General features: G+C 40.1%; 2 protein-coding genes across 2 annotated transcripts in view; both read right to left on the bottom strand.

Moving 5' to 3' along the window:
- LOC147577451 (cell surface glycoprotein CD200 receptor 1-like) overlaps positions 1–13,621 on the bottom strand; it is a 13,731-nt gene extending 110 nt beyond the window's left edge. Inside the window, exons 1-4 of the mRNA XM_086675437.1 lie at positions 13,528–13,621; positions 4,177–4,236; positions 646–966; positions 1–527 (exon numbers count right to left, since the gene is read on the bottom strand). The exon at positions 1–527 is cut by the window's left edge and continues 110 nt beyond it. Coding sequence (XP_086531563.1) covers positions 274–527; positions 646–966; positions 4,177–4,236; positions 13,528–13,591 — 699 coding nt within the window. The 5' untranslated portion in view covers positions 13,592–13,621 and the 3' untranslated portion in view covers positions 1–273. The remainder of the gene's footprint in view (positions 528–645; positions 967–4,176; positions 4,237–13,527) is intronic.
- CD200R1 (CD200 receptor 1) overlaps positions 1–17,415 on the bottom strand; it is a 150,341-nt gene that overhangs the window by 83,132 nt on the left and 49,794 nt on the right. The gene's annotated exons all lie outside the window — the stretch shown is intronic.

Here is a 17,415-nt window from a genome sequence, read left to right as displayed (position 1 = left end):
ATTACTTGCACAGAACAGAAATAATTACATTTAATAATTTAAATTATTAAATTATTTTTATTATAATTATTAAAAAGTAAACATCATTTAAAATATGGCTTCTTAAACCAAATTCTGCATTAGTCTTCTGGACATAATTCTGAATGGTGGAGAAGAAGGACATAAAAGAGGGGCTGGAGAAATTTTCCTTGAGTGAAATTGACCATACACTCCTTTTTCATTCTTCCATAGCTTCTCTGAAGGAATGAAATCATCATACAAAAGCTGGAATTACTAACCAGAATTCCTCTCAATGGACAGACTCCTGTTGCCAGTCAGATGGGACACAGAGCAGGACACGTTAGATACCCGGTGGTCCTCCCAGCGGCACGAACTCTGGACGGTCACGGTGTCATTGCCCAGTGGCTCTTCCACAGTGTGACAATCTCCCCCTGGGGTCCAGGAGATCTGCGCCGCTGGCTTCCCTGCAGCTGCCCTACACACGATAGTTCCATTCTCAAGTTGAAACAGCGTCACCTCGGGGGGCACTGCAGAGATGCAGGGGAAAATGCTTCAGTCTTAACACACGGATATGGAATAGAGAGTGACATCTGTTTCAGTCCAAATCTGGTCATCTGACATCCCACAATATACGATGCTCCTTACCTAACACTGTCAGGTGATATCCATGATAGAAATGCCCATGAGTTGTGACCACTTCACACCTGTAATATCCATCATGAGTGATGGCCACTGGATCGATCTGAAGGGCGGGATTCCGATCAGGTCTGGAGTCCCAGGATATTGTCTCGTCACTACAGTTTATGGCCCTGGTCTCATTTGTATCTCTCCTGTAGGCTCTGGTGCAGGAAGGCTTGTCTCTGAGGATTATTTCCCATCTTATTGTTACCAGCACAGCTTTCTGGGTGATCGGAGGGCAAGAGAGCACAACCTTTGTATCCACAGGCTTAGACAGGGAAGTGTTAGCTGAACACACACACAAAGCAAATGATGAAGAAAAAGTTGAAAAAGAAATCCATGTTAAATTTTCTACGACATAATATTTAAAGTATACTAGAACATGACTTTGCTGGTAACCTTATTCCAAAAATATTAGGCTTACATAAAAAATTAAACGTGCAAAACGCATACAACACATTAAACAAATCCAAAGATGAGCCCATTTTTCTCCTTTATACTGTGGTCTTAGATAAACTATACCTATTTTCAGTGTGAGTAATATTTTAAGCATTTGTACATTGATTCACAGGCTTTGATATGTAAGAAACAAACAAGAAAACACAATATGAATTAAAAGACAAAATCATCTAAATCTAATCTTTTTGTCATAGAGACTATTAGATTTATCTTGTAACTCATGCTTACTAGGATAGAAACTAGAAAAACTGATGATTTGGTTTTCTCCACCGAGAATTTTTAAAAAAAAATTTTTAATGTTTATTTTTGAGAGAGAGTGTGAGTGGGGGGAGGGGCAGGGAGAAAATCTGAAGCAGACTACAAGCTCTGAGCTGTCAGCACAGAGCCTGACGCAGGGCTTGAACTCACGAACCACAAGATCATGACCTGACCTGAAGTCAGATGTTTAACCAAGTGAGCCACCCACCCAGCCCTCTCCTCCTAAGTATTAATGAGAGAGAATAAATCTGTAATATCAGAACTAAATGCTTACCCCTAAGAGTGGCAATTTGGACAAACATACTCATTAAAAACATAAGATGGGATTCATGTTGACCAATCTGGACATTTTCAAAGCTAATTTTATTTTTGGAGAATCACAATCAGTAAAATCAACAGATCTTCCTTCCTTCCTTCCTATTGAGTCACACGTACACTGCCAAACAGTTCAACTGTGAACTCTGCTCACAGATTGCGTCTCTATATTCGAATTACAAGAATTACATAAATTCACTCCTTTTGTCCAACTTTAAAGTCAAAATTAAGCCCTGCGACATACAGCATAATGGGTCCCTGACTGGGAGGGGTTTGCTGAGAGAGGATTAAGGAAGTCAGGGTCTATGCACCTGTAACCCAGCTGACTGGCAAGGAGCTCATCCCTTTACATTGAGCAGAACTAGCGTGATGGGGCAAAATTGTTTTGTGCATGGAGCTTGTGGGTGCTAAACTCTCGTTTGAGATCCCTCCTCTCCTTTTTTGGTGTACCCTGCCTCTTCTGTGATGATGGACTCATGCCCTCGCATTTCACGAACCAATCAAGATCCCATAACTACAGGAAGCAAGAGAGGATATTTACTTACTTACATATTTTATTTATGTATTTATTTATTTATTTATTTACTTACTTATTTACTTATTATTTATTTTTGAGAGAGTGGCTGAGGGAAAGAAAGGGAGAGAAACTTAAGTAGGCTCCACACCCAGCCCAGCATGGAACCCAGACGGGGCTTGACTCACGACCATAAAATCATGACCTGAGCCTAAATCAAGAGTCAGATGCATAACTGACTGAGCCACCCATGTACCTCAATGGGGGGTGGTGGGCAGATTTTAAAGCAGATCTGAGAGGGCAGTGAAATCCATGATCCATTCACCACTACAAGTGGCACCCTGTGAAAATGAGCCTTGGCCAAGGTTGGAGACAAGCAAAAAGTTAGCTGCTTAGAGAACAGCTAGAGGGGGTGTGGGTGAACATCCATGTGCTCAAAAACAAGATACTGAAGATGAAACCAAATAGGGAAGAGGGTGGTGAAGAACATGTTGTGAATGTTCTTTTGTGTTCTCAGGGGTTTGCACTTCTGCTTGTGAACAGTCTAAGGTTTTAATATGTTGCCTGCTATTTATTCTCAAGATCTGACTCTCTTGTTTAAAAGGAAATTACTAGCTAATTAAATAATCATATGCATTTTTAACAGGGGCGCCGTCTCCAGAGAAGTGGCTCCCAGGGTGAGGATCACAAGCACCATGGACAATCTCTGTTCTTTCACCTTCCTCTGCTCTAGGACCCTCCAGCAATCCCCCTTCACCTGTGATGGGACTTCTGTGATTCCTGTCAGTCACCCTTTCTTAATCCTTCTCTTTCTCTATTCACACCTGTTGCGATAATTTACCAGTGACCAGTCAGTCCCCCAAACTCAGTGGGGTTGGCACCTGTCTAACAAATATAATCTCCTCACAGCCCTGTGATCAGCTACCACAATTTCACCTCCTGCATCACAGGGGAATAGCGGGTGGATTCTCCTATTGGCTCCAGAACCAGCAGTCACCTTCCAGCTTCTCTGCATCCTGTGTCTGTGACTCTCCTCCAGGCTCCTCCAGCCCTTCTGCACACAGACCAATCCCTATGAGATTTGGGGCTTTTCCCTTCTGTCCTCACTGCCAGATATTAGATTACCACCCCATCACCACACACCTGGATTCCTGCAGAAGTCTCCTGACGTCTGTGTCCGTCTCAAATCTCTCCCCTCTTCGGTTCACACCTGACCTTGCAGCAGGTCCAGGATTCTGGGACACGGGTGTGATCCCCTCCATCTAACACCCCTCAGAGACCTCTCCCTGCCCGAAGACAGCACTTACATGTCCTTGTGTTGCCTTCAAAAGCCCTCTTTTGCAGATGGACTCACCTTTGCCATCTTATCACTGCTCAGCCGCCCCCACACTTCGCAAAGAAAACACCAAGCACCGCTGCATATCTGGGTCTTTCCTCACATTGTTCCTGCAGACTGGGGTGGCCTACAGACCACTCTTTGTCCACGAAAATGCTCCTTTTCCCCTAAGAGCCATTTCACACGCTGCACCTGCTGTGAAGCCTTCTCAGAGCCTTGCTGCTTCGCCTTCTCCTCTACACTCCCAGCACACTTGATGTGATTGCTCATCTCCTCTGTCAAATGCCATCCGTGCTGACATCTGGGCTCCCCCGCGAAATGAGCCCCTTAGGGCGCTCTGGTGCTCTAGCTACTCTTGTTTGTCCCCGTGTTCCCCACATGGCCTAGCACAGTGCCTGACAGGGAGAGCTCCATAATCCTCAGGTGGAATGTGCACTGCCCGGGGGGAGGAGGCCCGGGGTCATTCAGGGTCCCTCACACCTCAGCACTCAGACCATCATACTCCTCAACCGGGCTCAGGACGGCCCCCTGACCAGCCCATCAACCTGTTTCTAAGGAAGTTCAACACTTTGCCCTTTAGCACTGACCTCTAGAAAAAAATTAAAAATCATATTACCTTCCACAGGGAGTATGAAACTTCTCTGTTGTCTGTCCATAAGTGAACTGTTTGTTAAAGCTAGAAAATGTTGACAGAAAAGTACATGAAAGCAATTTTAGAGACTTAAATGGAGTGCAAGGCACTGTTTATCCACATCTTACATACACTATGATAGACAATCAGTTATTTGTAATTAAATTCCACAAAAAAAAGATTTACAAAACAGGAACTAGAAGTTATTCCGTCATTATGTTGAAAACCATGTTAACATTTAAAAAGTATGCCATAAGCTCTTCATCAATGATTTTCCATTTATGAGACACCTTGCTCTGTACTTGACAATAATTTTCTCCAGGGTAACCCTGCCTCCACTCCTCTCCTAGCCACAGTGGATTGTTCCATCATGGGTACCTCACATGATGGGGACTGAGTATAGTGTTTTGTCCAGATCCATCTCCTGATTAAAGTTGTTTGATCCACTGGTGGGCACCTCACCCAGCTGCGCAAATGAGAGTACTTTCACGAGAATTTTGGAACCAGATTGAGAATAGTCCATTCTTCTTTTCCTCCCCTTTTCTTACAGCGATCACTAAATTTATGTGTCTACTTGGTGAGGCCATGGTTCCTAGACATATTTAGTTAAACACAATTCTCGATGTTTCTGTGAAGGTATTTTTTTAGATAAGATTCTAACATTTAAATGGATAGGCTTTCAGTAAAGGAAATTACCTTCCATAATGTGCGTGGGCTTTGTCCAAACAGTTGAAGGTCTTATTTAAAAAAAGACTGACCTGCTAGGAAAGGGAAATTCTATAGCAGTCTGCTTTCAGACTCAAACTGCTCCTCTTCCTGGCTGTCCAGCCGCTTGCCCAGCCGCTTGCCCAGCCTGCTGATTCTGGACTTGCCAAGCCTCTACAATCATGTGAACCAATTCATTAAAAAGTCTCTCTCTTTCCCCTCCCTTCCTCTCTCCTTCTGTCTTTCCTTTCTCTCGCCATTATTCTGTTTCCCTGAGGACTGCTGACTAATGCATCTATCCTGGGAAGAATGAAGCAGAAGCAGAGAGAGAGAGAGAGAGAGAGAGAGAGAAAGAAACTAGCTAAAGTTTCTAATTCCATCCTTCCTGAGACCCGCATGCATTCCTTCCCTTAGACTTTCTGACAATCAAAGACTTTTCTGACAATCAGATTAGTCCTAATCTACTTCAAATCTGGGTTCTGAAAAGATCTGTATGAAGTAAAACACAACAATTTTTTTAAATTATGATTTATCCTGTGGAATATTCTGTGTGTGCTCGAGAAGAATGTATTCTGCTATTGTTGGAAAGAATGTTCTATACATGTCTGTTAGGCCATTTGGCCTACAGTGTTGTTCAAGTCCATTGTTTCCTTATTGGTTTTATTTGGAATCATCTGTTCATTTCTCAGTGTGGGTTGTTACAGTTCCCTGTAAATGCTGTATTGTTTTCTATTTCTTCTTCAGGTCTGTTAATATCTGCTCTATATATTTAGTGCTCTGATGTTGGATGCATAAATATTTACAAATGTTAAATTCTTTTGATGAAATGACTTCTTTACCTTTAGAGAGTGAAGATCTCTGTCTTTGTTTACAGTTTTTGACTTAAAGTCTATTTTCTCTAATATTAAATATAGCTATCCTTACCTTCTTTTGGTTTTTATTTCCCTGGAACACCTTTTTCCATCCATTCACTTTCAGCCTGCGTATATTCTTGGCTAAAGTCAGTCTCTTGTAGGTGGCATATTGTTGAATCTTGGTTTCTTATCCATTTGCCTGCTATATACCATGTGATTGGAGAATTGAGTCCATTTAATTTTTTAAATGTTTATTTATTTTTGAAAGAGAGAGAGAGAGAGGGAGAACAAGCAGGGGAGGGGCAGAGAGAGGAGGACAGAGGATCCAAACAGGCTCCCAATATGGGGTTCCAACTCCCAAACCACAATATCATGGCCTGAGCTACAGTCAGATGCTCAACCAACTAAGCCACCCAGGTGCCCCTATATTTATATTAAGACAACTGATAGGAAAGTATGTACATACTATTGCTATTGTGTTCATTGTTTTCTGACTGTTTTGAAGTTCCGTTATTCCTTTCTTCCTCTCTTGCTGGCTTCCTTTGTGATTTGATGATTTTTTTTTGCAGTATGATTTGATTTCTTTTTCTATATCTTTTTGTATCTACAAAATGTTTTTCTTTGCGGTAACTATGAGGCATATGTACAACACCTTATACTTACTTTAAGCTGATTACAGCGTAATTTTATTGCATACAATACTGAATATTTTTACATCTCCTCCCTCATTTTATTTTACCGATGTCACAATTTACATAGTTTTAACTTGTGTATTCATTAACAGATTATTATAGCTATAATTATTTTTAGAAGTTTTTTTAAGCATGTGTACTAGTGTTAAAGTAATTCACACACCACCACTATGGAATTACATTATTCTGAATTTAATTATATATTGGCCTTTACCAATGTGTTTTACTCTACATACGTCACCATGTTGCTGGTTAGCACCCTCTCGTTTCATTTTATTTATTTATTTATTTATTTATTTATTTATTTATTTTCACTTTATTTGTTTTTGGGAGAGTTTGATTGGGGTGGTGCAGAGTGAGAGGAATAGAGAGAGAATCCCAACCTGGCTCCACACTGTCACCACAGAGTCCAATCTGGGTTCGACCCCACGACCAAGAGATCATGACCCGAGACAAACGCAAGGGTCATACACCTAACCGACTGAGCCACCTAAGTGGCCCAGCGTCCTCTTATTTCAATTTGAAGGGCTCCCTTTAGAATTTCTTGTAAGCTAGGTTTAGTACTGATGAAGTCTGTCAGCTTCTTGTTTTTTCTAGGAAAGTCTTTACCTCACCTTTATTTCTGGTTTTCCAAGTGAAGGATTTCAATGGCTGGATTTTTCTTTCAGCACTTTGAAGGTATCATCCCACTCTCTGGGTCTGCAAGGTCTGTGCTGAGAAATCTGGGCATCCTTTATATACGACCACTCACTTTTCCTCTGCTGCTTTCAAAAGTTTCTCTTTTCTATTTGATTGTAATGTGTCTTAGTGCAGATTTCTTTACGGTCAGTCAAGTTCTTTGGTCTTCATGGATCTGGATGTTCATTCCCCACAGATTTAGGAGATTGCCTCTCATTATTACTTTGCATAAGCTTTCTGCTCCTTTCTTTTATGCTTATCTGGGGCCAGTAATGCCTATATTACTTGGTTTGTTGGTGTTTCATAACATCCCGAGACTTTCTTCCCTCACTTCCATTCTTTCTGTTGGTTTGCTTTTTACCTCTGACTGGATGATTTCAAATTATGTCTTTGTGTTCACTAATCATTTCTTCTGCTTGATGACTCTGTTGTTGGAACTCTTGATTGAATTTTTCAGTGTAGTCTTTGCATAAAATTTGCCATTGTGTCCTTTACATGATTTCTACCTCTTTTTTTGAACACTCTTTTTTTGAACACTCCCTTTGCTCATAGATTGTTTTCTAGATTTTATTTAGGGGTCAAACTGTGTTCTCCTGTAGCTCACTGAGCTTCCTTAAGTAGACTATTTTTGAATTCTTTGTCAGGCATGCAGAGCTCCATTGCTTTGAGATCAGCCACTGGGGCTTGATGTTCTTTTAGTGATGTCATGTTTCCTTGAATGTTTTGGAAGCGTTGCATCGCTCATGTCTTCACACTTGAAGGAGCTGTCACCACCACCCACCCCTCCCACCCACCCCCCACCAGTCTTTACTGCCTGGCTTCTTCAGAAAAAGATATTCACCTGTCAGCCCAGCTGGAGATTCTGGGAGGTCTCTCAGACCTTACCTAAGGAGGTACCTTCTTCATTCCCGAGGTTCCTTTTGAGGTGGAAGTCTTAGGATTCTGTGTCTTCTCTCCATCCCACAAAAGCAGACAGAATTCTGAAACCCTCCTTTTTATTTACACGAGGGAAATTCCCTGAAGTGCTCAGGGTTGTGGGCCTTCTCCCAAATCACCAGACTGCTGATATCCATGCACACTATCTAGGGAGGTTCCCATCATCTGTGGGAAAGTGTGGGGCTGGCCACAGAGAGGGTGATAGGATTCTGCAATATCAAGACAAGGTGACAGCACTTAATAGGCAGGGGCAAAGTACATAATCATAAACAGTAGCGAGGCCACAATGACAACCAAGAGGCTCTGACCTGAAAGATCTGGGGCAAAAGCCAGATAAATCTTAGTGTTCTTAAGGGTAAGAGAGAAGGGCAGCCAAAGACGGTATGGTTTGCCTTATATGGCCAGATCAAGGATAAATGGGTGTCTTACATCAGTTTTGCTTCCTGCAACAAAAATACCAAAGAGTGGCGTAATAACAAACACTTTATCTCACAGTTCTAGAAGCTGGAAGTCTAAGCTCAAAGTACTAGCAGACATGATGTCCAATGAAAGCCCACTCCCTGGCTTGTAGACAGCTGTCTTCTCACTGTCTTCTCACATGGAGTGGCAGAGGGAGAGAGAAAGAGAAAAAGCAGGCTCTCTTGGGTCTCTTCTTATAAAGGTACTAATCTGAGAGCTCTATCCTCATGACAAAGTTACCTCCCAAAGGCTCCATCTCCAAAGGACATCCCATTGGAGATTGGGTTTTGACATAAGAGTTTTGGAGGACACATTCAGTCCATAGCAGTGAGTAAGAACTGGGGTCAGCTGTGATAATGGAAAATCATGGTCCTTCACCAGGTTTCTATATTCAAACCAGTTTTCAGACTCAAAGCCACACAATTTTGAGCTGACATTTCAAAATTACAAAACACAGGAAGAAACAAGGAACCATAAAGTCAGATAATATTATTTTTATTAGCTGCCATCTGTTATTCCTAGAGAGAAGAATAAGATTCAGAACTTCAGATAGTAGAATTATGAAACACCGGGCATAAAATAAATGTGGTGAGGATGTTTAAATAAATAAAAGGAGAATTAAAACACAAACAGAAATATATGCTTCCCCCACACCCCACTCCTCCAAAAATAACTAGGCAGATTAGGATAATACAAAAGAGTTCAATTTACTCATTGATTCACTGCTTATTGAAACTGGAAAACTATAGCAAAAAACAAACATACAGGATACGAGAAAGAGAGAATTTCAGAAAGTCATGACATCTCCTTACAATATAAGACCATTTCGTCTCTTTAAAAATCTGTTCTCTAGTGTAGTCACTTTTTTTTAACACTTATTCATTTTTGAGAGACAGAGCACAAACAGAGGTGGGCAGAGAGGGAGACACAGAATCTGAAGCAGGCTCCGGGCTCTGAGCTGTCAGCACATGCCCAACACGGGGCTCGAACTCACAAACCATGAGATCATGATCTGAGCCAACATCGGATGCTTAACCCACTGAGCAACTCAGGTGCCCCTAGTGTAGTCACCTTCATGCATTATCTCAGCTACATCTTCTGGATAACTTGCTGCAGCTTCTACAACAGCACCTGCTGCTTCACCTTGCTCTTTTGTGTTATGGAGACAGTTTCTTTCCTTAAACCTCATGAACCAACCTCTGCTAGCTTCCAACTTTTCTTTCACAGCTTCCTCACCTCCTTCAGTCTCCATAGAATCAAGGAGAGTTAGGGCCTTATCTGCATTAGGCTTTGGCTTCAGGAAATGTTGTAGCTGTGTGGGTCTTCTTTCCAGATCACTGAAACTTTCTCCTTATCAGCAATAAGGTTGTTTCACTTCCTTATCATTAGTGCGTTCATGAGAATAGCACTTTCATTTCCTTCAGGAACTTTTCCTTCACATTCATAACCTGGCTAACTGCTGGCACAAGAGGCCTAGCTTTTGACCTGTCTCAGCTTTCAACATGCCTTCTTCATTAAGTTTATGAATCATTTCTAACTTTGATTTCAAGAGAGAAATATGCAACTCCTCCTTTCACTTGAGTACTTAGAGTTCATTGGGAGGTTATTAATTAGCCTAGTATCAATATTGTGTCTTATGGAGACCTATCAATATTGTTTTGTGAGGGAGGCTTGATGAGAGGGAGACAGAGATGGGGGAAGAGCCAAAACACACACACACACACACACACACACACACACACACACACACGTATCACTTACATCCACCATCTCATATGGACATGGTTAGTGACACCACAAAACAATTGCATAATAACATCAGAGATCACTGATCACAGATCACCACAACAAATATAATGACAAAGTTTCAAATATTTCAAGAATTACCAAAATGTGACACAGAGACACAAAGTGAGCAAATGCTGTTGGAAAAATGGTGCTGATAGATGTACTCAATGCACGTTTGGCATACCTTCAACTTGTAAAAACCATGATACCTTCAAGATACAATAAAGTAAAACAATGGTACAATGAAACAAGATATGCCTCTATACCTAGTAACAGCTTCAAAATACATGAGGCAAAATTGGCAAAATTAAATCAGAAACATTACCAGAAATGAAGAATGTCTTTGATGACCTTATTAATAGTCTGGATATGGCTGAGGAAGGAATCTCTAAGCTAGAGAATATATCAATATATACCTCCAAAACTGAAAAAAGAGAGAATAAACAATTAAAAAAAACACAACGGGTATCCAAGGACTGTGGGACAACTACCAAAATGTGTAAAACATGTGTAATGGAAAAATCAAAAGAAAGAAGAATGAGAGGAAAAGAATAGAGGAAATTTTTGAAACAATGACTTAGAGTTTCTCCAAGTTACTATAAGATACCAAATAAAGTTCCAGGAAGCTTGGAAAATACAAAGCAAGAAAAAATCTGAGGGAAATAAACTTGACCTGGCATATCATATTCAAACTATAGAAAATCAAAGATAAAAAAAATCTGAGAAAACTCCAGAGAAATAAAACACCTCATAGAAAAATAAAGAGGAGAATTGTATCCAACTTCTCCTAAGAAACCATGCAAAGAGAGAATGAAATAAAATATTAAAAATGTTAATAAAAAAAAACCCACTACCCTAGAATTCTGTATCCTACAAAGTTACCCTTCAAAAGTGAAAGAGAAATAAAAGACTTTCTCAAACAAACAAAAATTGGGGAAGTTGCTTCCAGTAGACCTGCCTTGTAAGAAATGTTAAGAGTCCTTCAAGGAGAAGGAAATAATATAAGTCAGAAATTCAGAACTACATTAATGAAGAAAGACAATTGGAGAATGAATAAGAGAATGTAAAATAAAAGCTTTCTTTTTCTTTTTCTTAATTGATCCAACAGACAACATTTTATTCAAAATAATAAGAGCAATAATGTATTCTTTGAATATATATTTATGTTGTATATAGTATATAGATATTTAATATGTAACTATATAAATATATTTATATATGTTTAATTGGATAGAGTATATTTATATAGAAGTGAAATGAGTGACAGTAATTACACAAGGAATGGCCAAAATCTACACCACTAATAATACCGAATGCTGGCAAGTATAGGAAGCAACATGGACTCACTGATTGCTGGTGGGAATGCAAAATGTACAGCAACTTTGGAATATAGTTTGATAAGTTCTTAAAAAACTGAACACACTCTTACAAAACGATCCAGCAAAAGCACTCCTTGGTATTTACCCAGTTAGGTTGAAAATTATGTCTCCACAAAGTCCCCCACACAGATGTTAATAACAACTTTATTCTTAGTTGCCAACACTTGGAAACAACCAAGATGCCCTTCAGTAGGTAAATGGCTTTAATAAATTAGGATTATGCAGACGACAGAATATTGTTCAGGGCTAAAAAGAATGACCTACAGAGCCACGAAAAGACAAAGAGGAAACTGAAATACCTATTACTAAGTGAAAAAAGCCTATGAAAAGGCTACATACCATATAATTCCAACTATAAAATATTCAGAAAAAGGCAGAAACTGTGGAGACTCTAAAAAGATGAGCAGTTGCCATGGTTTAGAGGGGAGGGAGGATAAATACAGGGGACACAGAGGACTTTTAGGGCAGTGAAACTACTCTGTATGATACTATAGTAATGGATACATGCCATTGTACCTTTGTTCAAACTTACAGAATGCACAAGACTGAGAATGAACCCTACGTAAACTATGGCCTTGGGGTGATGATTATGTGTCAGGGTAGGTTCATCACTTGTAACAAATGTAACACTCTGGAGGGGATGTTGATAATGAAAAAGAAGCTGTGCCTAGGTGGGGTTAGGAGGTGAGGTATATGAGAAATCTCTGCCCCTTCCTCTCAATTTTGCTGTAAACATAAAATTGCACTGAAAAAAAATTAAGTCTTAAAATACAAACAGCAAAAAACAAACAAACAAACAAACAAACAAACACCTTTTTATACTAAATGGATGTTTAATTTTATCAAATACATGTTTCGATTTTACGGTTTTTCCCCTCCAAATATGTAATGGAGTCAATTACATGAACAGGTTTAATTACTCTTTTCAATTACATCTTTCTGTTGCCATCTGTTTCCTGCCACATGTAAGTATTTCTCTAGTGATTTTTCATGAGTCAAATCTGCTATTCACTGTCTTCTGAGTTCTTCCCAAATGTTTCTCCTTCCCTCCCAATTTCTTTCATCTTTCCTGGCCCTAGATTCCCATCTTTCTTTCTCTAAAGAACTGGTTTTCCTCACACTTAACTGGACATATATGGAAATGTGGAAGACAGTGTTGCTCAGAATGTTTTGGAACTTCTTTCAGATGATTGGAAGGAAAGACAGGACTGATTCAAAAGTTTGTTTCCACCTGCCTGAGTCTGCTCTAATTTTAGCTCCTCCACTCATTTGTTCTACTGTTCATGCTTTGGGATAACATTCCATTTGTTCTGATGTGAGGTTGAAATCAGAGACTTTGAATAGATAATCATTACTATATTCTTATGTTCTCTGATCCCTGTTGTCTGAATCAAATTTTCCCCATATACTTTTTGCCTCTATTTTAAAATTTAAAAACCCCATAGAAAGTTAGGGTTTCTTTCTTAGCCTGTGAGCTGGAAATACTAGAAATATCAAAGGAGAAACAATAATCACACAAATAAACATAAGGTCCAAAAAACGAGAATTCAAAGAGACAATAAAAGTGCACACCGAAACACTGGAGGAAACGCTACATTTTATCTAGTCACACAAGTTCAGTTTCACTCCATTTCAGGGGCCTCCACATTACACTGGACTCAGCCGGACAACTAGTCAGTGCACCACTGACATAGGGTAGATCAGAAGGTTTGCTGGATAATAAACAAATTTATCACTGCCACTAGGACAAATTACAAACCATTTTATGAGTGGATAAAGGGCCTCCTTGTCACTACTGAAAATATCTTTACTTTTTGCAAAAAAAGGTCACAGCATAAGACTTACCAGACACCATGATATTGATGGAGATCAGTACCCTCAAAGCTGACATTCTCCCCAGAGTATGCATTTGGAGTGGTTAGCCACGGACTAGCCACGAACGGGAAATGTTGCTGAGTTTTGTTGAGTGATAAAGAAAAAAACCCAACACCTATAATTCATTGGTTCTTGCAAAGTACTGAAGTGACAAAATGAATTATGTAGCAATTCATTTAGAAAGTAGCATTTTGGGAAGCATAAATTACACATGGTAAAATGCACAAATCTTTTAGTGGATAGCTTCATGAATTTTTACATGTGTATGCACCTAGATAGTCACCTCCAAAACCAAGGTAAGACCATTTCCACTCTTCAAGAAGTTTCCTTCCTGTTCCTTCTCTGTCAATATCCCTTCCCGAGAGAGAAACTCTACTCTGACTTCTATCACCATTTTGCCAGTTTTTGAACTCCATAAAAATGAAATTTTTTCCATAGTTCATTTTTATAATGCCACGTAGTTGTTCTTTGGTCTGACCATGCCATAATTTATTCATCTATTTTGCTGTGTACTTGGATTTTCCATTTCAGGAATAATACAATTAAAGCTTCTATGAACATATGTGTTTTGTACATATCTTTTGCTTTACTTAGGCCTTTATTTTCTTGGGTACATACCAAAAAATTAAAATTGATGGCCACAGATAGGATAGAGATAATGTGTGGATTAATGAAGGCTTCCTATTATGTTGAATTGTGTTCTGTTGAAATTCTAACCCTCATTTCCTCAAATGTGACCTTATTTTGATCAGGGTCATTGCAGATCTAATTAGTTACGACGAGGCCACAGCATTAGGTTAAACCCTAATCCAATGACTGGTGTCGTTACAAAAAGAGGGAAATTGGACACATACACACATGGAGAATGCCATGTAGAAATGAAGGCAGAGATCAAGGCACACCCTCCACAAGCCAATGAACTCCAAAGATTTCCAGCACACCACCAGAAGCTAAGAGAGAAGCAAGGAACACATTCTTTCTTCTTGCTCTAGAAGATTTCAAAATTCATTTGATGGTGAGTCACAACACAAAAAAACATTTGAATAGATGAGAAGCAGAACTCTTTCTTACTTACAGCTCCAAAAAAAAGAAGACTGCCACAGAGGACCACACAGGGCCCTCATAGACAGTGTAACACCGAGCTAGAGCTGTAGAATGCAGCAAATGCATGGCAAGTGGGGGTGGAGTTAGGTTTGAAGGGTTCCCATAAAGGCTAACTTGCATACTTTTCCAGGTTCCTGTGCATAACTATATATGGGCCTGTTCCTAGTTGTCTGGTACTTAGTCCTGGGGCCTGAAGTGGGAAAGCCCAGATAAGGGAAATTGGGGTGGGAAATGATTTAATCAGTTGCTCAAGAAGGGGAACTGACTCCTCTAGACAGAGCCTTAAAAATGGGTCTAGACAATATTTTTTTAATTAAGAACTGTATTAAAATTGACCCATTGATCTCTACGTCAGTTTTAATCTTGATTATTTGGGGTATTTGAGTACATAAGTTGCCCTAAACAGTTGCCTTTTATTGGGGATGAGTGTTAATGTAAGGTCATTTGTTTTTAGAAGCATCAGGGAGATTAAATAAAATTAGTAAATGAGAATCTGTTACCTCCAGAACCCAAAAGGGATTAAAAGTTGTTGGACTTGTATGTCCTTAGTGAGTATGGTAAGCAAAACTCCTCGGATGAAGATGTTATTAATGTAATATCATACTTGTGTTTGTGGGGAAAGGTGGATGCAGTTAAAATCCTGCCTGCAAAGCCTGAGTGTGACAGCAGGGCTGCTGAGATCATCCAAGGGCAGTCCAGTAGAGGTGTATTGTGCCCCTTTAAGGATGACGGCAAACTCAAAGACTGCTGAAATACGCACTGAATAAAACGTATCAGATGTCATTACTAATTTTAATAATGTTGTATTTGGGGCATGTGGATTTTAATGGATGCAGCACTGGCACTAAGGTTGCAATAAGCTACCCTGAGGCACCATTTATTCTTTGCATGTTTTAGAACAGGTGCAATTGAGGTGTCAAATGGGGACCCAGTGGGAATAATCACGTAATTATTGATTAGGTCTTATAGAATGTTTCAATCATTAAAGGACCTATTTTAACCTACATTGAGCCATATTAACTATTTTAATTAAAGGCCACAGCATCCTGTTTTGTCTACCTTACTTTGTGACATACTTAATTTATTTACTTATTAATTAATTAATTAATTAATTTAAACTGATTGCTTATTGCATCAGAGTGTGTATTCCCCTATTTTAAATTTTTTTTTTTTTTTTTAACGTTTATTTATTTTTGGGACAGAGAGAGACAGAGCATGAACGGGGCAGGGGCAGAGAGAGAGGGAGACACAGAATCGGAAACAGGCTCCAGGCTCTGAGCCATCAGCCCAGAGCCCGACGCGGGGCTCGAACTCACGGACCGCGAGATCGTGACCTGGCTGAAGTCGGACGCTTAACCGACTGCGCCACCCAGGCGCCCCTATTCCCCTATTTTAGTCTCTTCAGGCTACTACAACAAAACACCATAGACTGGGTGACTTATAAACAATAGAAATTTATTTCTTGCAATTCTAGAGTTGGGAAGTCTAAGAACAAGACGCCAAACACATTTGGTGTCTGCTGAGAATCTGCTTGCTAGTTCGTAGACCAATTTTTCATTATGTCCTCATATGGTAGAAAGGACGAGCTAGCTCTCTGCAGTTTCTCTGGACGTTCCTCCCACTCATGAAGGCTATGTCCTTATAACCTAATCAGCTCCCAAAGTCTCTGCCTCCAAATGCCATCACACTGGAAAAACAGGCTTCAATACAAAAATTGGGGTGAGGGAGACACAAATACACAGTCTACAGCAGACTGAAAACACAACTTAAGGTTGGACCTGGAAAGTGTGACCCATGTGGCCTATTGTTCCTATTGTCCTAATTGTATCCAGGAAGTGGAGTCTAGCCATTTAGGACTGTTGTTTGTTTTTTCTTAATCTTCCAACACCAAGAAGATTTGGGTAAGGAGACACATGGAAACCACCAGCAGACACAGCAGCAGGCTGCAAGTTAAAGCACAAGCTTACCAATAGGCAACACTTCCCAAGCTGTTCTCCTGGTGATTTGGAATAAATTAGTAAGGCAAGAGCAGACCCCCAAGAAGCTATGCAAGAGTAAGCAGTTGTGGCTATGCAATCTTGCCCATAGTGTCAATGTTTTATAAGATCAAAAGATTTTTTTTGATGGTGGACACAACACAATGATACTCAGATAGATGAAAGGCAAACTGTCTATAATTCCAAATGAAAGATGGCTGCCATGCTTGGCCACACAGGGGATGAACCAGGTTCTGTTCTGGTAATAGTGAGAACTGTAGGGAGAAGCTTTTGTATGGCAGATGGAGTGGAGTTCACTTGGTGTCCTGTGTTCCCATGCATTGGCTAATTGGAATGATTTCATGGGATCCAGAGCACAAGGACTCTCCCTAGTGGTCTAGGTTTGGGTCCTGGGGCTATCAGGGTAGGTGCATGTTGGATAGCACTCTGGAGTGGGATCCCTCATAAAGAAGTGGTTGGGATGGGGACTTAATCAAGTGCTCCACAGGGGGAACTAACTGCCTCTAGCCAGGGCCTCAAAACTGAACAAAGACAGCATGGAAAAATCTGTCTCGAATAGCTCTCAGAAAGAACCCACCCTGCTGACACCATGATCTTGGAATTCTAGCCTTCAGAACTGTGACACAGTCATTTCTGTTGTTTCAGCCACTTAGATTCTGGTCCTTTATTGAGGCAGCCCTAGAAAACTAATACTCTTCCCAACTAATAGTGCCATTTTTCACTCCTACCATTGCAGGAATATGTGCAGGCCAGTTGT

The sequence above is a fragment of the Puma concolor genome, chromosome C2, assembly GCF_028749965.1.
Source record: "Puma concolor isolate L17-30 chromosome C2, mPumCon1.1.hap2, whole genome shotgun sequence".
In the NCBI taxonomy this organism is placed as follows: Eukaryota; Metazoa; Chordata; class Mammalia; order Carnivora; family Felidae; genus Puma; species Puma concolor.
Note: the sequence above shows the minus strand (reverse complement) of the source record. Positions and strands in the feature narration are given on the sequence as shown.